Raw genomic sequence first — 21,618 nt, forward strand, 5'->3', positions numbered from 1 at the left:
AACTGCAAATGTAACAAAATCAGGTAAGGTTTTTTTTCTTGGAGTGGAGTAATTTTGAGTATCGACTCTTACTTCTGTCTATACAATTTCTTGGGCTTCTTTCGTTATTTTCAGCAACATACGCTTCATACTGACGTTTACTTTGTAGTTTATCTGCAAAGATTTACATGATTTAATATGTTGGATATTGAGTCTCTTTGAGCTTCGCGTGTCCTACTTAGAAAGTGGCACTTTCCGCTATTTTGGCTTCGCATTAGCACATTTTCCCTCTCCTGCTTTGAAAACTTTACAGAGGTGCTGCCAAGCTACGTTCGTGTAATTTTTATTGACCATATCATCCCAGATTTGTTTATCATGAGCACTGCAAAGATCAATAAATCTGTACGTCTAAAATCTGACATTCTTTCGCAACTTTCGTGTTGACCAACATTACATGCAATGTTAAGATTTACCTTAAGAGCTCTTCGTTTGTTCTCCTCTGCCCTGTTGTTGCAGATCATTCTTCAGGTGATGACGTTCCACAATATCTCTAGTGGTCATTAGTCTTGGACAGTGTTCCTCCGCCGGACTTGCCTGACGACCCCTCCGTCCCGACTTTTTGGTCGCCGTGACTTCCATCATTCCTGCATCGGTAAACAGACAGGAATTATCATTCTTTCCCGGTAAATAACTAATGGGATAAGAAAATAAAATACTCCCCAGCATTACCAAGGTAGGATGGCGAAGGAACCTTTGAGGTACAGTGCCATTCTTGATTACATTGGACGCAGGTTACTGTCCAAAATCTTCCGTAGGCCCAAACCCGATTAAGGAGCTCTGAGGCAAAGCTTAAGCTTCTTTCCTCTTGACGCATATCCTCAATAAGTGCCCTTGAGCAAACTCTACACGGTCCACCAGGTGGACACCATTACGAGAGGAAAATTTTGGTTTAAGCTACCACTCCCTCACCAAAGCACATCTCCAAGCAGCTATCGTTATGTTCGCCCTGTAACCTCACCTGTGAGCTGGCGGACCTTGTGCCATCATACCAGAGCCAAAAAAGGCAGTTAGCTAATAGAGGCGAAAACACAGTCGTGGAAAGGACTTATAACGTCAACCTTGCCCATTCTGACACATACATATGTGCGACAAAACGAAACAAATACTAAAGTGAGCCTAAAGATTACCCCATGAATGCAGCACTGGTCTGGCTCCTACTCTCTGGGTTGTTGGAATACTTTTGCAGCACTTTACAAGGCTGCTAAGAATGGTATCTCATCACACGTAAACTACTACCTTTGTGGGCATTCCAACAACCACAGGTGTTCTCCGAGGCATTACCACCCTCATGAATAGTGTCTCACAACGTGTTCACATCACCCGTTGTTGTGAGAAGAACTGAGAGACATTGTTCATGCTTAAGTGATTAATGATTGTGTATTACAGGGATAGAGTTTTTCTCTCGTGTTGCCCCGTCTCTTAACCTTGGATATATATATATATATATATATATATATATATATATATATATATATATATATATATATATATATATATATATATATATATATATATAATATATATATATATATATATATATATATATATATACCAAGTCTTTACTCGCACACGCCCTAACTTTTGCTGGGTACACGCATTATGGACAAGCCTTTAGGGGAGGATGAACAGCTGGGTAGACTGTGGACCTGCTGCTACAACCAGGATTCGAACCTATGCAAGTTTGATCCCAAGCGGCCCGTGCATGCATGGCGGTCACTATCGCTAACCGCTACACCACGAAGGTTCCTCTGTGTGTGTGTGTGTGTGTGTGTTATGCTTGGTGAGCTTGAAAATAGCTACACATCATCTTACATATTGTTTCCCTGTCTCAGGAGTTACCTCTATGCCAGAACCGTGTGCAGTATCTGATTTCTATCAACTGTAGTGAGAAGCTGAACAATGCTGAATTAGCTCTCATTGTTTGCCAAACGTTTACTGGCACCAAGCTGAAGGTAGCCACTCGCCCCGGTGTATGGTTGGGCCTCTGGTTGGGAGGGGGGGCTGTTCCATACCATCCTCGTACTTACGGGATCATCTGACAATTTCCAGCAACCAAACAGGAACACGCATTTACCTCGGTATATTGTTCATGGTCTCTGCCAGCTCTGTGGTCAAATATTCAGAGCATCAGCTGACAATTCTCCTGGTGGAACCTCATCCTCATTTTTCATTTCATCTTTCCCATTTTGTCTTATATTTTGGGATTTTTTTTTTTTCCAGCTCTTCCCAGGGTCTTGTCACTCTCGGCCAAGCATCCCCTTGAGTTTATCGTGATTGTCTACATTGAGAGTTTGTCCTGTTACTCCTGCATCAGTTGCATTCATTTTGCACATGACCTTTAAACCATGGAATGCCATAACCTAACTCCTTAAGTACCACAAGTCAACTCCTTGAATATAAGTGTTTGTAACAGATGAGAAGGACAGATAACAGGAGACCTGATGGTCCATGACGAGGTTATCTGTGTTCGCGATCTTATTCATGCTAGTAAAAGGATAGAAAGGCAGACGTAACCTCCCCACCTGCTACTCTCTCCAGCTCAACATCCGACAGAAGAGAAGCTGAGAAGAAACATCGTGTCGTATGGAGAGAATATACCGCCATGGAAATAACATAGGAAAGTGTATGAGTTCCCTTCTCGAAATCCAGGGGAAAAGCTCAAATCTGAAAAACAAAAAATTGATTCAATTTTTCAATAGATTGTATTTTTTTCCCCTGTTTGAAATAAGACAGTTTACTGAGGTGTCTTTCTAGCCTAGACTTGAAGGTTCTGATGATCTTGAGATTTACAACCTCTGGTGGTAATGTTTTTCCATTGTTCTGCAACTATACAAATGAGTAACTATTTTGCCCATGTTGCTGTGACATCTTCCATTACATTTCATACCATTATTTCAGGCAGTTGGATATCATTTTAACGTGAAGTAGTTTTCCTATATTATGTTGTCGAAATAATATATCATTTTGAACACTATCGGATCCCCTCAGAATAATTCCAGGTCATGTATCCTTTCTTCGTTAAGCTTATCATGAGTGAAAAAAAAATGAATATTGTTGCTCTTCTCTGAATTTATCATTTTCTTTTTATCTGGCTACGGCTCTATAAAATGTGAGTATTGTATTCCTCGTTTGAGTCGATATTTTCAGCAAAAAACCATACTGTTTTCTGCGTGAGATGCCTCTCGGTATTGGTTTTCATATTTTAAGTCGTTACTGATGTTCACTTCCATGTCTCTTTCTTCTTTACTTCATATAGTGCGAGTCTTAGCCAGACTGAGCCGTGTGGTACCCCAATGGTCACGTCAAACCAGTCAGAGGGTTATCACCACACCTTGTTCGTCTCTGTGAGGAACTGTGCTGCACACACACACACACACTCACACACACACACACACTTGATCTACGCCGTGAGCTTTGCCACACATTTATCATCTGAGGGGCATTTTGGAGTCCCATTTATTATCTATATATGAATAAAGAATAACATTGGACTTGTTGAACACTATCTTTTATCCCGAAACCCCTGTTGATAACCGGTTCTCAGTTTATTATCTTTTAAAATTTGAGGATTTCAACTCTTCTCATATTTCCTACATTTTCCCTTTTTAATCTCCATTTTGATAATCTGTGTTACATTAGTAAGCTTCAGGTCTCTAGGCACTCAGCTCTCCTGTTGTAATTTGCTGAAATATTTGGTGATCGGATATGCCATCTGCCAGCCTTTTCTTTTTTTTTTTTTATCTTTTGGGAAACAGCATCAAAATCAGTCGAATTACTGGCATCTGTTTTCTCTAATATTGAACACTTCATGACGTTGAATGTGTTGAGTGTCTGATTTTCTATTTTTAGCATCTAGAAAGACATCGTTTTATGCCTGTAGCATATGAGAGCAATTTTGAAGTGCTACTTTTCAAAGGAAGCCATTTCGTTATAATCGGGCAAATAGTTTTTTTCTTTTCTTACATATCTAAGAAATTCTCTGATGGTTTCTTCATGTTGTGAGAATTCCCCTTCTCAATTTTTTCACTACTGGTTCCGATGTTCTTCTTACAATCACTTTCCAGTGTATACATATCAAGATCTTGTTGATCCACCTCATTTAGATATCCTGTACATATTTCTTTTATGCTAAAGTAAAACATTAATTTCTATCGTCGTCCAATCTGGTACATAGTCTCGCTATTCTTTTCACCCTATTAATGACGCTGTCACTCTCAGGAGGAAGTATTTTGTTTCTGATATCCCAAGTGTTGTCACGCGTGTCCATATCTAAGAGCCCCTAGTTCAGTTTACAGCGCTGGTGGCTCAGCCAATTTCATAAAAGTCTGCTAATCTAACATTTGGTATAGTCGCATTCTCACCTTTAGAATGGAAATGGTATTTAACAGTGACTCAGATAATACTATGATCACACTTGCCTAGCTTTTCTCTTTTGCTAACGTGATCTCTGTTTGTGAACGCTAAACCTAGAATGTTACTAGCATCGTTCGATGGGCCTTGGATCATTTGATTTGGAAAGCAGTTGTGATCAATATGCCTGACACCCTCATGGTCGCCTATTAAGATATTTCAGTTAATGACAGACCTGTTATCTTCCAATTACTGCGTCTTTGTTACTAGCAAAATATTTCATTCATCCATTGAGAGTAATACTTTAACATGTTCCACACATTGTTTCGGGATCTATACACTACCCTGAAAATAAATTTTGACTTTTTTATCAACTTTCTGTAAAACTGGTCATATGCCATTGACATTAGTTTTACGTACCCTGGCCACATTTAGCCTATCTTTTACACTGAGCTTGACAGATCCACCTGCTTTATGTACACAATCCCCACTAAAAATATATCCTGGTATCGATAACGCTGTTCATTAGCGATTCATGTGTGGTATTTAGCAAACTCTCGTATTTCTGTGATACACGGTTTTCGTGACAGGAAATATGATGTTGGTCGACCATGATTTAAGTTATATCTAGGTTGTCTGCGAAAAACGTCAGTGTTCTCTCGGAAGGGCGGGATGTTATGTCACAAGGCTCTGAGGTCAGACCTCTTTACTGAAATCCATTTTTCTTAGTTCACCTGTGTCTGCCTGAACCTATCAGACGTGGTCTTACCTGACATATCTATCTAACAGTAGATTTCTTCCATTAATATGACCTGTTCTTTCTTTAGTCTTGGCAAATTCCTGCTTAATTTCCTCGTCAAAAATCCTTCCTAGCAATACGTTTCCACCCCGTTCAAATGCAGGCCTTAATCAGCAAACAAATGTCTGTCATCACTAAAACTGTTCCAGAAATCTATGCAGCGAACTTCCTCGAATATCCATGTATCCTCAACTACAAATGCCCAACATTATACATTATACTTAGAATTACGTATAGCCAAAAAGAAGTAGTCCCACTACCATAACTTTCTCACAGCTTTCCTAATAAGTGCCCTATACTTACCTAGCATCTCCTCTGATCTACCTAGAACCAAGTTGTTTGTTCTTCCCTAAACATTTTCTTCTACTGCGTCCGTATGTCCTCAACCTTTTACGCTAAATCTTCAAGCCTAGCCTCTGGGTCACACATCTATCTTTTTTCTTACCACGAAACTATTTTCAGTCTGAGCATTTCACGATCATGTATTTTCAATTTCCATGTTACTGTGTGTAAAATAAAGATCTGGTAATGATGGCGTGACAGTCCCTCTGATACTAGTGTGCTAATACACAGGAATTTAACCTGCATACTTTCTAGCAACTTTTTTAAAAATACGTTTGAGGCTCCAATCATGGAAAAAAAAATCCACATCAAAGCCGGACCTTAATCAAAATAGAGAGGTTAATGAAGGGGAAAAAGAAAAGACAAGGGAAAGTATTTATGAATTCTGGAGGAAGTGTGAAACCTGTCTTTTAAAATGTGCCAGGTCATAAGCATTGGGAGAAACATGTGGGGTAGAGAGTTACAAAGCTTCGAAGTGTGGGGAAACAGTGATCAAAACGACCCGCCGTTGAGTTACCAACGGCCACACAGTAATCATTTGACGCAGCAGCTTGCAGAGTATTGCAAAGTCTAGTTAGTGGTGGGGGCACACAAGCAGCCAGCTCTCGGGAGCAAAAACCAAAGTGTAACCATAAAAGAGGGAAAGTGAACTAACATTGTTGTGTAGGGAAAGTTTTTAAGTTAAACCTGAATAGTTTATAAGTTGGACCGTTTTCGAATCAGCTCAGTCAAACAAGGATGCAAAGCTAGAACCACCCCAGGTGTGAGAGCAGTACTCCATACAAGGACGGATCAATCCCATGTAAAAAAAAAAAAAAAAAAAAAAAAAAAAAAAAAAAAAGAGCAACTATTCAAAAGAAAATAAATTTCCACATCTAAACAGGACTCCTAGTTTCTTAGGGGCAGACTTAGCTATTTCTGTCATGAGGCGTTTCCATAAAATGTGGATGTTACAGTAATACCAAAGAATTTTCGAGAAGGGTACAAACTAGTCTTGAAGACATTAAACGTAACCATATTTCGTTTACTCCACTGAAATACCTTGTCTAAATCTGAGTTTATTGAGGAAGTTGTGTCGAGACGAGATGAAGATCGAGTGAGAAAAGGATCGGAATTGACGGATGTGGAGAAATAAGAGGAGGAAAGTGTAGGAGACAGGACAGAACCTTGAGGGATATCATTGTTGCTGTAGAAAAGGGGGTAAGGGGAGGCTGATCCATCAACAACCACGGAGATAGATTGGCCAGAGAGGAAGACAGATATGAAAGAGCAAAGTGGGATAAGGAAGCCAAAACAGGGGAGCTTAGAGATGAGACTCCGATGCCACACCGTCAAAAACTTTGGATATGTCCAGGGTAGCCACAGAGGATTCCTCGGAATCTTTTAGGGATGATAACCAGACATTAGTCAGATGGAGATGAACATCATCAGTGGATCTCGCACTACGGAAGCCACACTGGTGATCAAAGAGAAGATTGTGAGATTCAAGACATCTGAGGATAGGGATGTTGAGGATAGAGATTCAGACTGGAAATGGTAGACGTCAAAGCAACTGGACGATAGAGGGGCTAGAACGGTCACTCATCTTTGGGATGGGATCAACTAACTCATGATTCCAAGAAGAGGGAAAAGTTCTCTATTTTTTTAAAACAGAAACGGAACAGACACGTGGATGGATGCCATTAGGACCATACGCCTTACTCAGTGTCCACAGAGAGAAGCTCTTTTCCGACATTTTCCGACAGTGCGAAGAAATTACAGGAAGGGGCATAGGATTAGTTCGAGGAGCATTAGGGGATGAAGGAATGTTAGAATCGTCCAAGGTGGAGTTAGAGGAGAAACGGGAACCAAAGAGAGTTGCTTAGTCTACAGCAGAGACAGCTATAGTACCTTCAGAATGGAAAATAGAGGGAAAGGTAGAACGATAGTTGTTAGTAATGCCCTTAACTAAAGACCAGAAAGACCTCTCCGTGGATGACGAGGAGAGGTTATCGCTCTTCTCTTGAATAAAGGAACGCTTTTCTGTCTTCATGGTTCACTTTTTCCTTACGTACGTGTGTGCGTGTATGTGTGTGTGTGTGTGTGATCACCCACTTGTACTTTACAAGAAGGGAGTTTTACACTTGTGGGGCCCGTTCTCTTGAACATTTTCAGCTATCGTAAAACTTCTAAAGATTCATGTATGCTATCTGCATTAATCATTCCCTCATTCAGTCTGTTCCATTCATCCACCACTTTTAAACTATAAAATCATTTAACATCCTTTTTTAATTTTTTTTTTACTTAATTTCCTGTTATATCCGCTGGTTGCTTAATACATATCTCGAAGAACTGTTCACTGTCCATATCATTAATCTCTTTAAACACTTAATAGGCTGTGAATAGATCACGCCTCACGCTTGCAGTATCAGCGTCTCAGTCCCTCTCATCCTGGAGCACTCCCTGACATGTTGGTATCGAACATTTTCCTGTATATACTCTAGAAAACATGTCTTCATGACTTCCTGTCACCATGAGATCCCAAGTTCCCCAGTCTGTCTCTTAATCATTGAAATCCTCCATCATCAGTACTTTACCATCTCTTAAGTGTGTGTTTTACTCTAAGTAAAGGAAAAAATAAAGAACGGATTATTGAACTCGGCAGCAATTCGGATAAAAACATAAGGTTGCAATATCATCAGGGGTGGGGCAGGGGGGTGTCATAATAATGATTAGTTAATCAATTACAAACGAGCTTAAGATCAAGGTGGGCTGGTTACTCCTACGCGTCGAGTCGACTAAGCCCCAGAGTGACGTTCCATACAGTGCAAGAGGTTTTATAGAACAGATCTTATGGATTCTATATTATCATGCAGGTAGTGGTGATTAGTGGTACATTAAGTGAGGAAAATCTTATAAATAGGTTGAGGGGCTGTAAATATGTAGTTGGCATTATATATATTCAATGGTGAACGTAAGTGACGAGTACTTTCATGTTGGTTAAGGTCATATGGTGGTTGACACACATAAAGAAAACAATGGCGTTTGCTTGCTTGGCTGTGGACTGGTTCCTAGATTGTTTATGACATTGACAGTGGTAGTCATAGGACTATTCTTGTATCCGCCTGCACGAGCGCGGGTTGGTGAAATGCGACTGTGGTGAGGGATGTCGGTCAGTCGAGGTTGGCGCGGGAGGGAAAGCAGCAATGGTCCCTTACCAAGCCCTGCGGCACACCAATGGTGACCTTAACGCATTTTTAGAGGGCTCCCCCCACCATGCGTCCTCATTTTCCATACACTAAGCTAATCCTCCGTTCATCATGCGAGTCATTCCAACCCCGTCTTATTCTTGCCTGAAGATTCAACTTCTTGAGCAGCATCGTGTGTGGAACGGTGTCAAACGCTTTCTGGCAGTCCAGCAGATACAAGCACTCCACCCAGGATTTTCCTTTGTCCAAGCACAGCTCACACTCTTACACACGTGTAAGGGTTCGTTAGGCTTGACCTTTCCCAGAAACTGTGTTTTCTCTCCTTTAGGTAGTTTCTCCTCGGGAGGAAGTCGTGCATTTGCATTCTGACTGTCTTTTCCAACGCCTAACAGACAACACTAGTCACGGAGCCTGGTATCCAGTATGACGTTTGCATTTTTCCGCCCTCCTGGCGCTTGAACTTTCTTTTTTTTTCCTCTCTCCAGCGACATCTTAAATACTTTAGGTGGTTTGCCTTGCGTATCTGCATAACCTTCGACACATAGGGAGAAATTTCAACTGGATCATGAGCTTTGTACGAGTCAAGACCCTGAACGTATTTGCACCAAGACCTCATTAGATATTTCAGTGCTTTCCAAAGTCTCCTGCCCATTCCATCTCACTGGCGTTGGAACTGTATTGTCCTCCACTGTTGAAAACGCTCCTGAACTTCCCATTCGGCTCTTCATATATTCCTACATCATCTTCTATAACGGTATCCTCTGAGGGCAATCGACAAATTGGTTGCTCTGCAACTGACAATTTCCTCCCGTTTCTCTCGAAAAACTGTTCAGTGGTGTGTAATTACCTTTTTGTCCTGTACGGGGAGGGAGTTTTACACTCGTGGGGCCCCATCTCCCGAACACTCTCTCCTCTTCTAGAACCCATTAAACTTTGTATGCTTTATGCATTCATCTCGTCATCTTTCAGTTTATTCAGTACCTCCACCATACATACTATGAAAATAGTCCTTTACATCTTTTTTTTTTTAACAAGTTTCTTGCTCAGATCATATTATGGTTGCTCTACCCCTACATCCATCAATGGTTAGTACACCGTCTACATCATATCTGGCTTAAAAACTTAAAAGGCTGTGATTTGGTTCCCCCTCCCCCTCCACACACACTTCTGCAGTGGGCCAGTTTAAGGCCTTTAGCCTTTTATCTGCAACGCAGCGCTTGGTCAGTTAGATTTCAATTTGTGTATTACGGGGTGACTTTACAGTCGTGTTGCCCCCGTCTCTTAACCTTTATATGCAACCATTACTGCACACACACGTTTTGTACAGGTATCAACAATTTTAAAAATGAGTTGTATATTGGCGCATGTTAGGAAATTTTAATCATCCAGAAGAAAACGTAATATTTTCCCTCTAAAGATATGCATTTAAGACAATGGCCAACGCTATGTACATCCAGGTTTCAAAATCCCTCATACTCGTTCTTGCATTCCACTGCCTCACGCTTGCCTAATGGTGGGCCGCATATATTATATATGATATCCTTTTGTCTCTCGCTGATCACAAAGGACCCCTCCCAAGCTTCTTTTTTTTTTTTTTATCAATCATTCTGAATTGTACCAGACATCTTGCTTATTGTGAATCAGACACTGAAAGTTGCTTATTGCGCTACTTTGGCATCTGTAACATGCTTTAGAAATAATTTTCCACTAAAATCCATGATGGTTTAAGTTCACTAGTATAAGAATTTAGTATGAAATGGGACAGACAGCCTGAAACATTATTGGTAACTGTAATGCGTCAGGAATTTTAAAGATAATTAGTCTATCCAATACGTGGATGAGTGAAAATATTCCAAAGGCATGTTCAGGCTGTTCATGAAATAATGCCTTTCAGATACTGATCTTAGCTTGACAATCTTCTGCGTGTGCTGCTATGTTACTGTCAAAATAAAAACTTCCTTGATTCTGATAACACAACCCCCTAGGGGCCCTCCTCCCCTCCCGAACATAAAAACAATCACGATTCGTATGACTCTTGTTTAAAGAATATGTAGATAGCTTTGAAATTTTAAGAAACATCATTAAGTGAATTATAACAGAAAATATTGTAAAATTGTAACTGTTGCAAAATCTAACGTACAAAGATTAATATTATTTGTTTCTTGAATCGCAAGCAGAGGCGGGAAAAGGGTGCAGCAGACGGCTCAGGCTCAGTAGCCGAGATGGCGGCACCAGCGACGAGTGTGGTAGTATTGGACCGCGGCAACAACACCACATGTACCGTCAATTTACACGGTAAGTCCTTCCATTTCTCTCGTTCCGCATAGTTCTAAATGTATCCTGCAGAATCCTCGTAGGTAGAGATAATGGCGACTGAGGTGTATTGGGAGGGTGTTAAAATGACAGGAAGGAGCGTAGGAACATGAGACGCCCGCGCGTGATTTTGGTCTGGTGGTGTGGCGAGTTTTTTGTGGCTACTTTGAACGCCCCGGCTTGTCGAAACAAAGGAAATTCAGGAAAATGCAAAATCTGTCCTTTGTCAGGATGTTTCAGTCCAATAAAGCAGGCCGAGAGGATTTCGGAGAGGTATGTATCACCTTTCAACATATCAAAATAGGGAAATTACCAATGCAGAAAGACCAGGGGAGCCCTATTTTTTTCCCATAGTAGGGAGGGGTTGGGCGTTAGATGGATAGGTGATAGCACTTTCGGTTCTAGTCAACCCATTCAAAACCGAGTTCATCGACCCCTTTCACCCATTTTGATGGTTTTACTGTCAAGGTTTTGAACTTGGCCTTAACTGTGCGCAGTGACGGATTGTCAGCCCCAGTCGGAGTTTGCGTGTACAGGTTGGAATTCTCTCCCACTAGTACTTCGTAGTAAGAGTCAGCCGTCATGTTACCCATCCTCTGGTTCGGTTTTGTGGGCCTTTGCTAAAATATGTAGGTGTCTGTGTGTGACAGGTATCATAACCATGTTAAATCAATCAGCAACTCTTCAGTACAGTATACTCTTGCCTCGTGATGCTGGAGGTCATTGTATCTGTTACTTAAGGCATTTAATTGTAATTGAAAATCATGGCTGTATCTGGGTTTAGTACTCTTTTGAAGATTTCAATCTGAAATACTTCATTGCATGTTTTTTTTTTTTTCAGCTGTGAAATGTTGTGTTGCGTTTTAATACATTTGGAGATGGGATGTGGGGGAAAATTGAATCTTGGTTTATGAATACACTGCATGCACAGCTCAGTAGTTTGTAAGGTAAAAGTGTATTTTAGGGACAAACCATTGTTTGATACACCACCATCGCCTTCTGTTAACGAAAATCATGATTAAGACTTATTTTCACATTGTATGATAAATTTTAACATGCACCTTTAGAATACTCTTTTACCTGTGTTAAAATGAAATGAAAACTGCACAGAAACCAAACCTAAAATATAGTCCAAATTTACATGTAAGCTTGGCAGAATTCATTCTTAGTGAAATAAATCATGTAGGATTTTTGTCAGCATGAATCAGTACATAAAGGCAACCTACTGAAATGTGAATTTACTGTTTTTATTAGTACTTACCGAATTTTAGAATTTTTGATGCACTGTAAGAGTACATATGCTGTATCTAGATATATGTAGGTAAAATTAACATTTGCTAATGATAGACAAATGTAAATGCATCATGAAAGATAAAAATAGGCAAAGATTTAGATGTTTGTTCTTGATATTCACACTTAATTTTGTTACTCCCATAAGGTTTTGATAGTTACCTCTGCTTCAGTGTATGTAGTTCTTGGAAACCACCAGACACTAATGTTAGTGCATCATTGCAGGTTCATTTATACTAACACCTATATCATTTCATATATCATATTTTTTTCATTTAGTTCTCTGGTGTTTCAGCTGTATTATACACTTTACTTGCACCTGTATATATATGTATAAACCACTTACTTTACTTGAGTATCCTCTTTCCTAACTCTCAGCTCTCCTCATTTTACATCCACATGCAGGAAATCCAGCCTAAACCTATAGATAGAGAAGGAAGCACTGATTTTTAACAAGTCTTGGATTTTTTTTTCCTTATTCTTTGGTACTCTGCATTAATACCTGTACTACTATGATCTTCAAATTCTTTTCGAAATATGTGTTAATTTAAAACTTGCCATGTTTTCCAGTCCCTGAAATTTTCTACAGACCTATTTCCTACAACATATTTCATACATTTTACCCAATATTTGTTTTTAGTGGAAACCATCACTTTCAAGCAGTTTCCAGTTTTTATCCATCTTTACAACCATGATCATAAAACAAAGGGATGAATACTACATTGCCAATCACTGCTTAGTGTAACACTTACAGTATTTGTAACTTTAATTGCTCTCAGGGGAAACCATCACTTTCAAGCATTTTCCAGTTTTTCATGTCTATGACCATGGTCATAAAAGGATGAATACTGTATCACCAAACACTGCTTATTGTAACGCATACAAAATTCGTAACTTTCAGTCATTAACACTTTAGGAAAACCAGGTTTATTATTCTTGCAAGTGTTTTCATATCATGCTGTCATGTTTATAGAATATTTGAGTAACTGTGATTCAAATTTTATTATTTACAAATTATTTTATTTTTTATTTTATTATACTTTGTCGCTGTCTCCCGCGTTTGCGAGGTAGCGCAAGGAAACAGACGAAAGAAATGGCCCAACCCCCCCCCCCCCCCCCATACACATGTATATACATACGTCCACACACGCAAATATACATACCTACACAGCTTTCCATGGTTTACCCCAGACGCTTCACATGCCCTGCTTCAATCCACTGACAGCACGTCAACCCCGGTATACCACATCGCTCCAATTCACTCTATTCCTTGCCCTCCTTTCACCCTCCTGCATGTTCAGGCCCCGATCACACAAAATCTTTTTCACTCCATCTTTCCACCTCCAATTTGGTCTCCCTCTTCTCCTTGTTCCCTCCACCTCCGACACATATATCCTCTTGGTCAATCTTTCCTCACTCATCCTCTCCATGTGCCCAAACAACTTCAAAACACCCTCTTCTGCTCTCTCAACCACGCTCTTTTTATTTCCACACATCTCTCTTACCCTTACGTTACTCACTCGATCAAACCACCTCACACCACACATTGTCCTCAAACATCTCATTTCCAGCACATCCATCCTCCTGCGCACAACTCTATCCATAGCCCACGCCTCGCAACCATACAACATTGTTGGAACCACTATTCCTTCAAACATAGCCATTTTTGCTTTCCGAGATAATGTTCTCGACTTCCACACATTCTTCAAGGCTCCCAGGATTTTCGCCCCCTCCCCCACCCTATGATTTACAAATTACAAACAGCAAACTAATCTTTCCCATACATTCCCCAAACTCAGGATTTCTTTGGATTTATAATTATAATTCCACTATTATTATTAGTATTTTTATTATGATCATTGTTATTGAGAGTTAATGTGAATAAAAATATGGTAATGATCATTAGTTGAGGGGCATGACAGGTTGGTTTGAACATGAGTTACACTGGGGAGAACATGGAGGAAATGGAGTGTTAGATACTGTACCAGGGAGTGGACATGACAATGAATGAGACTATGGGAACTGAAGTGAATCATAGAGTGGGAGAGATGATAAAGGTCTTGGGTGCATTGATGAGTCTGGAATGAGAGATCGCTGTTTGTTGGGGTAAAGATGAGTATGTTTGATGATATAATAGTAATGACAGCATTATATCGATGTAAGTCTTGGACCCTAACTACAATAGAATGGATATATTTTTTTTATGGAATGCCAGAGGACAGTATGTGGTGTAATGATGATTCACTTTGTAAGGAATGACAGTGTGAGAGATGTCTATTAGTGAGTATGATGATTGAGAGAGCTGACAGGGTATGCAGAAATGGTTTGAACAGAAGGAGAGAAGCTGAGAGAGACTGACTATGAGTATATACATATCTGAAGTGGAGGAAGTAAGGATTTTTGCCTACCTATGATGAGATTTTGCCATGATGACAGGTCTAGCAAAGAGCTCTCACCGTACAACCTGCTTATTGGATGTTTTTTCCCAAAACAGATTGAGTGAGATACTTTGAGTTAATGTGGCCTAAGCATATTCAGGAGGGTGAAAGGTGTTCATAGAGCAGAGTGAATTAGAGCAATGTGGTATGCATGGCATGATGTGCTGAACCAGAGCATATGAAGTGGTCACGGAAAACCAGTTATACACATGACAACTAAACAGTGGACATGAGCAAATGAGGCTGTTACTTTTTTCTGAGGGTTACCTTGCCAATTTAGGAAACATCAGACAAGTATTAAAAAGAATTATTATTATTATAATTATTCTGATATTTTCAAGACTGACAACTAATTATGACACCATGATGCATGAGAACTGTGAAATGACTTCTGTTGCTCAAGATGTTATGTTCTGTAAATGTTTGCTAATTAAAGCATGAAGGAAAACGTGGTCTTAGTGAAATGCACACCTTAAGCCTTATTCTAACCAGAATAAGTTTTTACACTTTTAGATCCCAAAAGCTTCCTTGTTTATGGGTGAAATTTTATTTTTCATTATGGCTGTCACTCATAAGTTTTACACTCTGTTGACTTTTTTTTTTGGGGGGGGGGGGGGGGGAGGAGGAGGAGGAGGGACCTTTTCCTGCTTAGGAAGCACAATAAAATAGGAAATTTCTCAAGTTTAGAAATAAGGTATTACACTGTAGTTGTAAATGACATTACGATATTACTGAAGCTGTAAACATAAATGAAGAGTAGCAGTTGTATTTTTCTTTTCCAGCTGAACTGGCAGGAGATAACTGTATCTCTTACAGATTAGTACCAACTTTCATGAGCTTCAGGCATTTTTAGGGTCACCCTCAAAAGACCATGAAAGTAAAGCACTGATTGTATAGTCATAGTTTACTCTAAATCTTGTTTCAAATGGATGAAAAAAATGCAAAAGAGGTTGTGAGATTTATAATACAAAAGAACAGACAAAATATGCCTACAAAATATATAAAATACAGCTAAAATCATAGTCACAGTATATGTCAAGTGGTTTTGCCACATAATTCTATTTGCCCACCATGAGCAAATAATCCCATCCTTTTCCTTAGACGTTATTCCACCTGACTAATTTCTATGTAAACATTCTATATAAATGCCTTTCATACTTGTGGAAACAAACAATAACAAAATTAAGAATTTCATGCAGAACAGGGAAATTGATAGTGTAAAGGCTTTTGGCATACGAGATTTATCACTGAAGACAGTGCTGATCATTTCTCTGCATATTACTGGGTAAGAAGGGAACATGATACTTGGAGGTTAAGAGTTCCAAACTTGTAAATATGTTATTTCAAGGTTTAGCTTTACTTTAGCATAGGATGTTAATAATACTATAATGTTGGGCACAGCTCAGAAATCTAAATTAGCTTTGCACCTACTTTGTAAGAAACATAAGTATGACCAAACATTTTTTTAAGTTATCAGATCCACATCATTCATTCTTCTCTAACATATAAACAAGACCGTAGTTTTGGAAGCTTCGTAAATAACTTCGTAAATAACTCTGACTATGAGGATGTGGCTTACCCTGTATTTATAGTCTTTAAAAAGTATTAGATCCCTACAGATTATTCATATCAAAATCAACATTTGAATGTATACTACATTGATGGAAGATGCTTCTATCTGAAGGAGTGAAGCTGGTGAAAAGCCGTTTTACCTGAAGGCTGATATGAATGGTTTTTCGTGATGACCAAAGATATTATGGGATGCGCTTCCCTTGTTCTGAAAAGAACTTTACTGGAAAATTTTATTAATAAGATACACTTAGTGAATAAATTCACTTACCATTTACTTCTTGAGTTATCAAGATTAGTTGTGTTACTTTAATATTTTGACATTCATTCAAATTTTCATCACATCTTTATGGTTACCCTTAAAGAATGGAGTCAAGAAAATTTAGATGGGTCTACAGGACAGGGTTATCACAAAATTCAAAAATTTACTTTAGTAGTCACTAATGGACTAACAAATTATATTAAAGAAAATCAGGTAATTATCTTATTTGTTGCTGTAAAAACATTAAATTTGGCATACTCAGTGCATCACTGGTCTGTTGACATATTTTGACACTTCTGTCTTTGTTTCTATTCCACTGGCACCAATGGATAACTAAGCATAAAAAATTTCCTATAATTAACAATTCAACATATGCTGAATCAGCACTATCATTTGTGCCCCAAAGACTATCAATAAGTTGTTTGGGGCATACTAATGTGCATTGTCAGGGTTGTACCTTTCCGTCATGTTATAAGGGTGACTGACTCTCAGGGATGCTTTTCTAGTGCTAAATGTAGTTGCATCTCCATACACTGATAATGTGACCCTTCCAATTTCACCGTTTTGCAATGGCAATCCTAATCTCTGCTGTATATTATGTGTGGAATATTTTCAAATATTCTTAAAGTAGTCTCAAGTTGATTAATATGACTAACTAAAACAATTTTTTAAATAAAATTATATGTAACTCCTCCTGGTGAGACATTAAGTATACTATGCACCCTTCAACTTACACTGCTCCAGTGCCAGTTGTACAAGTTACTCCATGAGCACTGTTAGGCATATATAGTGAAATGTGTGGTATTTTGGGGAGTGTTTTTGTCATAATAAAATATGATTACTAAATATTTTCATTGCTAATATCTATTTTCTTGTAAGAGTAAAACAGCTTCACAAATTATTGCATAATAGCATAATATGAAGACACAGATCCCATACTTTTTGTGTTTGATGTGTTTGAATGTGTTTGATGATAGAGTGGCAGATATAGGGTGTCTTGGTCGAGGTGGTGTGCAAAGTGAGAGGGTTAGGGAAAATGATTTGGTAAACAGAGAAGAGGTAGTAAAAGCTTTGCGGAAGATGAAAGCCGGCAAGGCAGCAGGTTTGGATGGTATTGCAGTGGAATTTATTAAAAAAGGGGGTGACTGTATTATTGACTGGTTGGTAAGGTTATTTAATGTATGTATGACTCATGGTGAGATGCCTGAGGATTGGTGGAATGCGTGCATAGTGCTATTGTACAAAGGCAAAGGGGATAAGAGTGAGTGCTCAAATTACAGAGGTATAAGTTTGTTGAGTATTCCTGGTAAATTATATGGGAGGGTATTGATTGAGAGGGTGAAGGCATGTACAGAGCATCAGATTGGGGAAGAGCAGTGTGGTTTCAGAAGTGGTAGAGGATGTGTGGATCAGGTGTTTGCTTTGAAGAATGTATGTGGGAAATACTTAGAAAAGCAAATGAATTTGTATGTAGCATTCATGGATCTGGAGAAGGCATATGATAGAGTTGATAGAGATGCTCTGTGGAAGGTATTAAGAATATATGGTGTGGGAGGCAAGTTGTTAGAAGCAGTGAAAAGTTTTTATCGAGGATGTATGGCATGTGTACATGTAGGAAGAGAGGAAAGTGATTGGTTCTCAGTGAATGTAGGTTTGCGGCAGGGGTGTGTGATGTCTCCATGGTTGTTTAATTTGTTTATGGATGGGGTTGTTAGGGAGGTAAATGCAAGAGTTTTGGAAAGAGGGGCAAGTATGAAGTCTGTTGGGGATGAGAGAGCTTGGGAAGTGAGTCAGTTGTTGTTCGCTGATGATACAGCACTGGTGGCTGATTCATGTGAGAAACTGCAGAAGCTGGTGACTGAGTTTGGTAAAGTGTGAGAAAGAAGAAAGTTAAGAGTAAATGTGAATAAGAGCAAGGTTATTAGGTACAGTAGGGTTGAGGGTCAAGTCAATTGGGAGGTAAGTTTGAATGGAGCAAAACTGGTGGAAGTAAAGTGTTTTAGATATCTGGGAGTGGATCTGGCAGCGGATGGAACCATGGAAGCGGAAGTGGATCATAGGGTGGGGGAGGGGGCGAAAATCCTGGGAGCCTTGAAGAATGTGTGGAAGTCGAGAACATTATCTCGGAAAGCAAAAATGGGTATGTTTGAAGGAATAGTGGTTCCAACAATGTTGTATGGTTGCAAGGCGTGGGCTATGGATAGAGTTGTGCGCAGGAGGATGGATGTGCTGGAAATGAGATGTTTGAGGACAATGTGTGGTGTGAGGTGGTTTGATCGAGTAAGTAACGTAAGGGTAAGAGAGATGTGTGGAAATAAAAAGAGCGTGGTTGAGAGAGCAGAAGAGGGTGTTTTGAAATGGTTTGGGCACATGGAGAGAATGAGTGAGGAAAGATTGACCAAGAGGATATATGTGTCGGAGGTGGAGGGAACGAGGAGAAGTGGGAGACCAAATTGGAGGTGGAAAGATGGAGTGAAAAAGATTTTGTGTGATCGGGGCCTGAACATGCAGGAGGGTGAAAGGAGGGCAAGGAATAGAGTGAATTGGATCGATTTGGTATACCGGGGTTGACGTGCTGTCAGTGGATTGAATCAGGGCATGTGAAGCGTCTGGGGTAAACCATGGAAAGCTGTGTAGGTATGTATATTTGCGTGTGTGGACGTATGTATATACATGTGTATGGGGGTGGGTTGGGCCATTTCTTTCATGTGTTTCCTTGCGCTACCTCGCAAATGCGGGAGACAGCGGCAAAAAAAAAAAAAAAGATCCCATACTGGCCTCCCTGACATCATCACACTGACCAGTGTATGGAAAATATTTAGGTTGTAGCACCTGGCAACAGGGTATTAGATGCCATTACAAGCATTTTTCCCTGAGGCGGAGGTGACAATAGTGTATACACACCAGCCACTGTGAATAGGCTTAATGGTCGCCGAGAAATGTAAATTATACTGATGTAGCATGAGTACTGTCACTGTCAGCTGTACAACCCCCATCATATGTGAATAACTGATGCTCAAGATTTTTTTTACATTACTAATTACTGTACACTTTCTTGTGGCATAAGGCATCTCTCCATACTTGTAAGAAGTGCATTCTAATGTAAATGGCAGTAGGGAAAAGGCAAACTCTAAAAGTACAGCTTGAGTACTAACACCATAAGCTGTTCAAGAATGGCTAGTCAAAACCTCTCAATAAGCTCATATTCCTGTCTCCCTAGGGGCACTGTAGAATGCAGGTGGAATCTGAGGCTGATCCTTATGGTGAAATCTAAGGGTGATCTTTATGTTTATATGTTCCAACAAAGAAGTTTTCATGTAGCTGTACAACAAACATTTAAATCTGAGTAAATGAATGAGTTTAGGAAAATAGGATTTCATGGGACTGAACCTAATAATTTGCTAAATATAAGGCTTTCATTGGTTCCAAGTCAGCAAAGAATTCCTCACAAATGCAAAGAGAATGCTCATCTACAAAGATGAAGATTGATGAAAGATATGAAATCCATTGCAGCATAAATTTTCAAACTTATCCATACTATGTTGCTTCCTTGCCATGTCCTCCTCTGCTGTACTTCTAAATTGTATATTATTATTATAATATTCTTTAGTATCTCTCTTTTCATTCCTCTAACTTCTTATTCAACATAATTGCTTTCTGGTTTTCTATATTCACTGGGACTAGGTGCTGCAATTTTTTGTCTATGAGCTTGCTTGACTTTTCACCAAAGTCTTTCTCAGTCTTATTGAGTCTATCTTCATTAGATTTATCCATGATTAGCTCCTCTGTGGCATTTCTCTTCATATTTACTACCAAACCAGTGCAGTGATTCAGTCTTAGTTAACAACACAAGCTGACTCTGGGTCCACATCACGCACCCAATGCAGGACCATTCATCACACCCTTTGCACATGCTATAACATTTCTTTCATTCAAATCAGTGTTCCACTGGGTACATTTTCCCTAGTCATCAGATTCTGAATCTGTGTTCTCAAATTTTCTCATGACTTTACTCTTAGTTTGCCATGATGATTGCAGGCTGATTCCTTGTCATCATTTTCTTATTGTTTTCAGTAGCATTTATTATACTGTGACCACCCTCCTGTCCTTTTGTAATACTACCCATAATTTTGATACTACCCTATAATCATCTTGTATTTTTTTTTGTGGCAAGATAATAATAACTCATGCTTGAAGTTCCTACATCAACAGTCATCTGCCTTAGGTTTCATAATACTAAGAAGTTCAAGGCTATAACCTGCATATTTAAGGAAATTACAGTGCAGAGGAAGGAGGTTACACACTTCAATAAGTGTTCAATATGGGTGTATACCAGTGCATTGATTAGCAAGGAAGAAAAGACTGACCCAGGGTTCAAGGCAATCAATTATATATTGACTATTTTCCTGTGGGGGACAGCTGAGGGAGAGTTTAGACTTAAGCCTTTCTAGTGTTATGTTCAAAATACATCAGGGCTTTGTAGAGCTGTATTGCCATGGTTTTGGCAACAGTTATCAAATCAGAAAATTCGGGGATGATGGAGACAACCCTACTGCTCCCCTCTGCCTCTTGGTAACCCTCATTCCACCCTACTGTACTCCACCTCATCATCTTGAATTTTGGTAAGTTTCCATTGAATATCATGTGCATTACTTGCAATATAGCAAAAGTTGCTGAATTAGATAATTCTGAGGGTGATGAGGACAATCAAAGTGCCTCTTCCTCCAAGTGTCTTTCATTCCACCAATTCATTCCATTGCCACCTTTTAATCAACGAGTTCCTTAGCAAGACCCTTAAGACAACAGTAGTTTGAGACTATCAAAAATGATACAAAGAAATATTTTAGTCTTGTCATTAAATAGAAAGTATAACAAAATTAAAAAAGGAAACTGCATTGTTGGCATAAAGCCATTTAGATTTGGCATGCAATGCATGTTTGACTTTTTGCACATGTTGATTCTTGCTAGTGGATTTCATCTCTTCTTCACCACCAGTGGATTACTGAGTGCAAAGAATATTTCCCAATG

The 21,618-nt window shown here is 39.3% G+C and overlaps 1 protein-coding gene across 1 annotated transcript in view; it reads left to right on the forward strand.

The window, feature by feature from the left end:
* Nucleotides 1-21,618, forward strand: part of LOC139749919 (uncharacterized) — a 72,953-nt gene that overhangs the window by 10,424 nt on the left and 40,911 nt on the right. Inside the window, exon 2 of the mRNA XM_071664335.1 lies at nt 10,896-11,013. Within this exon, the coding sequence (XP_071520436.1) occupies nt 10,896-11,013 (118 nt within the window). The remainder of the gene's footprint in view (nt 1-10,895; nt 11,014-21,618) is intronic.

Source organism: Panulirus ornatus, chromosome 1 (genome assembly GCF_036320965.1).
Source record: "Panulirus ornatus isolate Po-2019 chromosome 1, ASM3632096v1, whole genome shotgun sequence".
Lineage (NCBI taxonomy): Eukaryota > Metazoa > Arthropoda > Malacostraca > Decapoda > Palinuridae > Panulirus > Panulirus ornatus.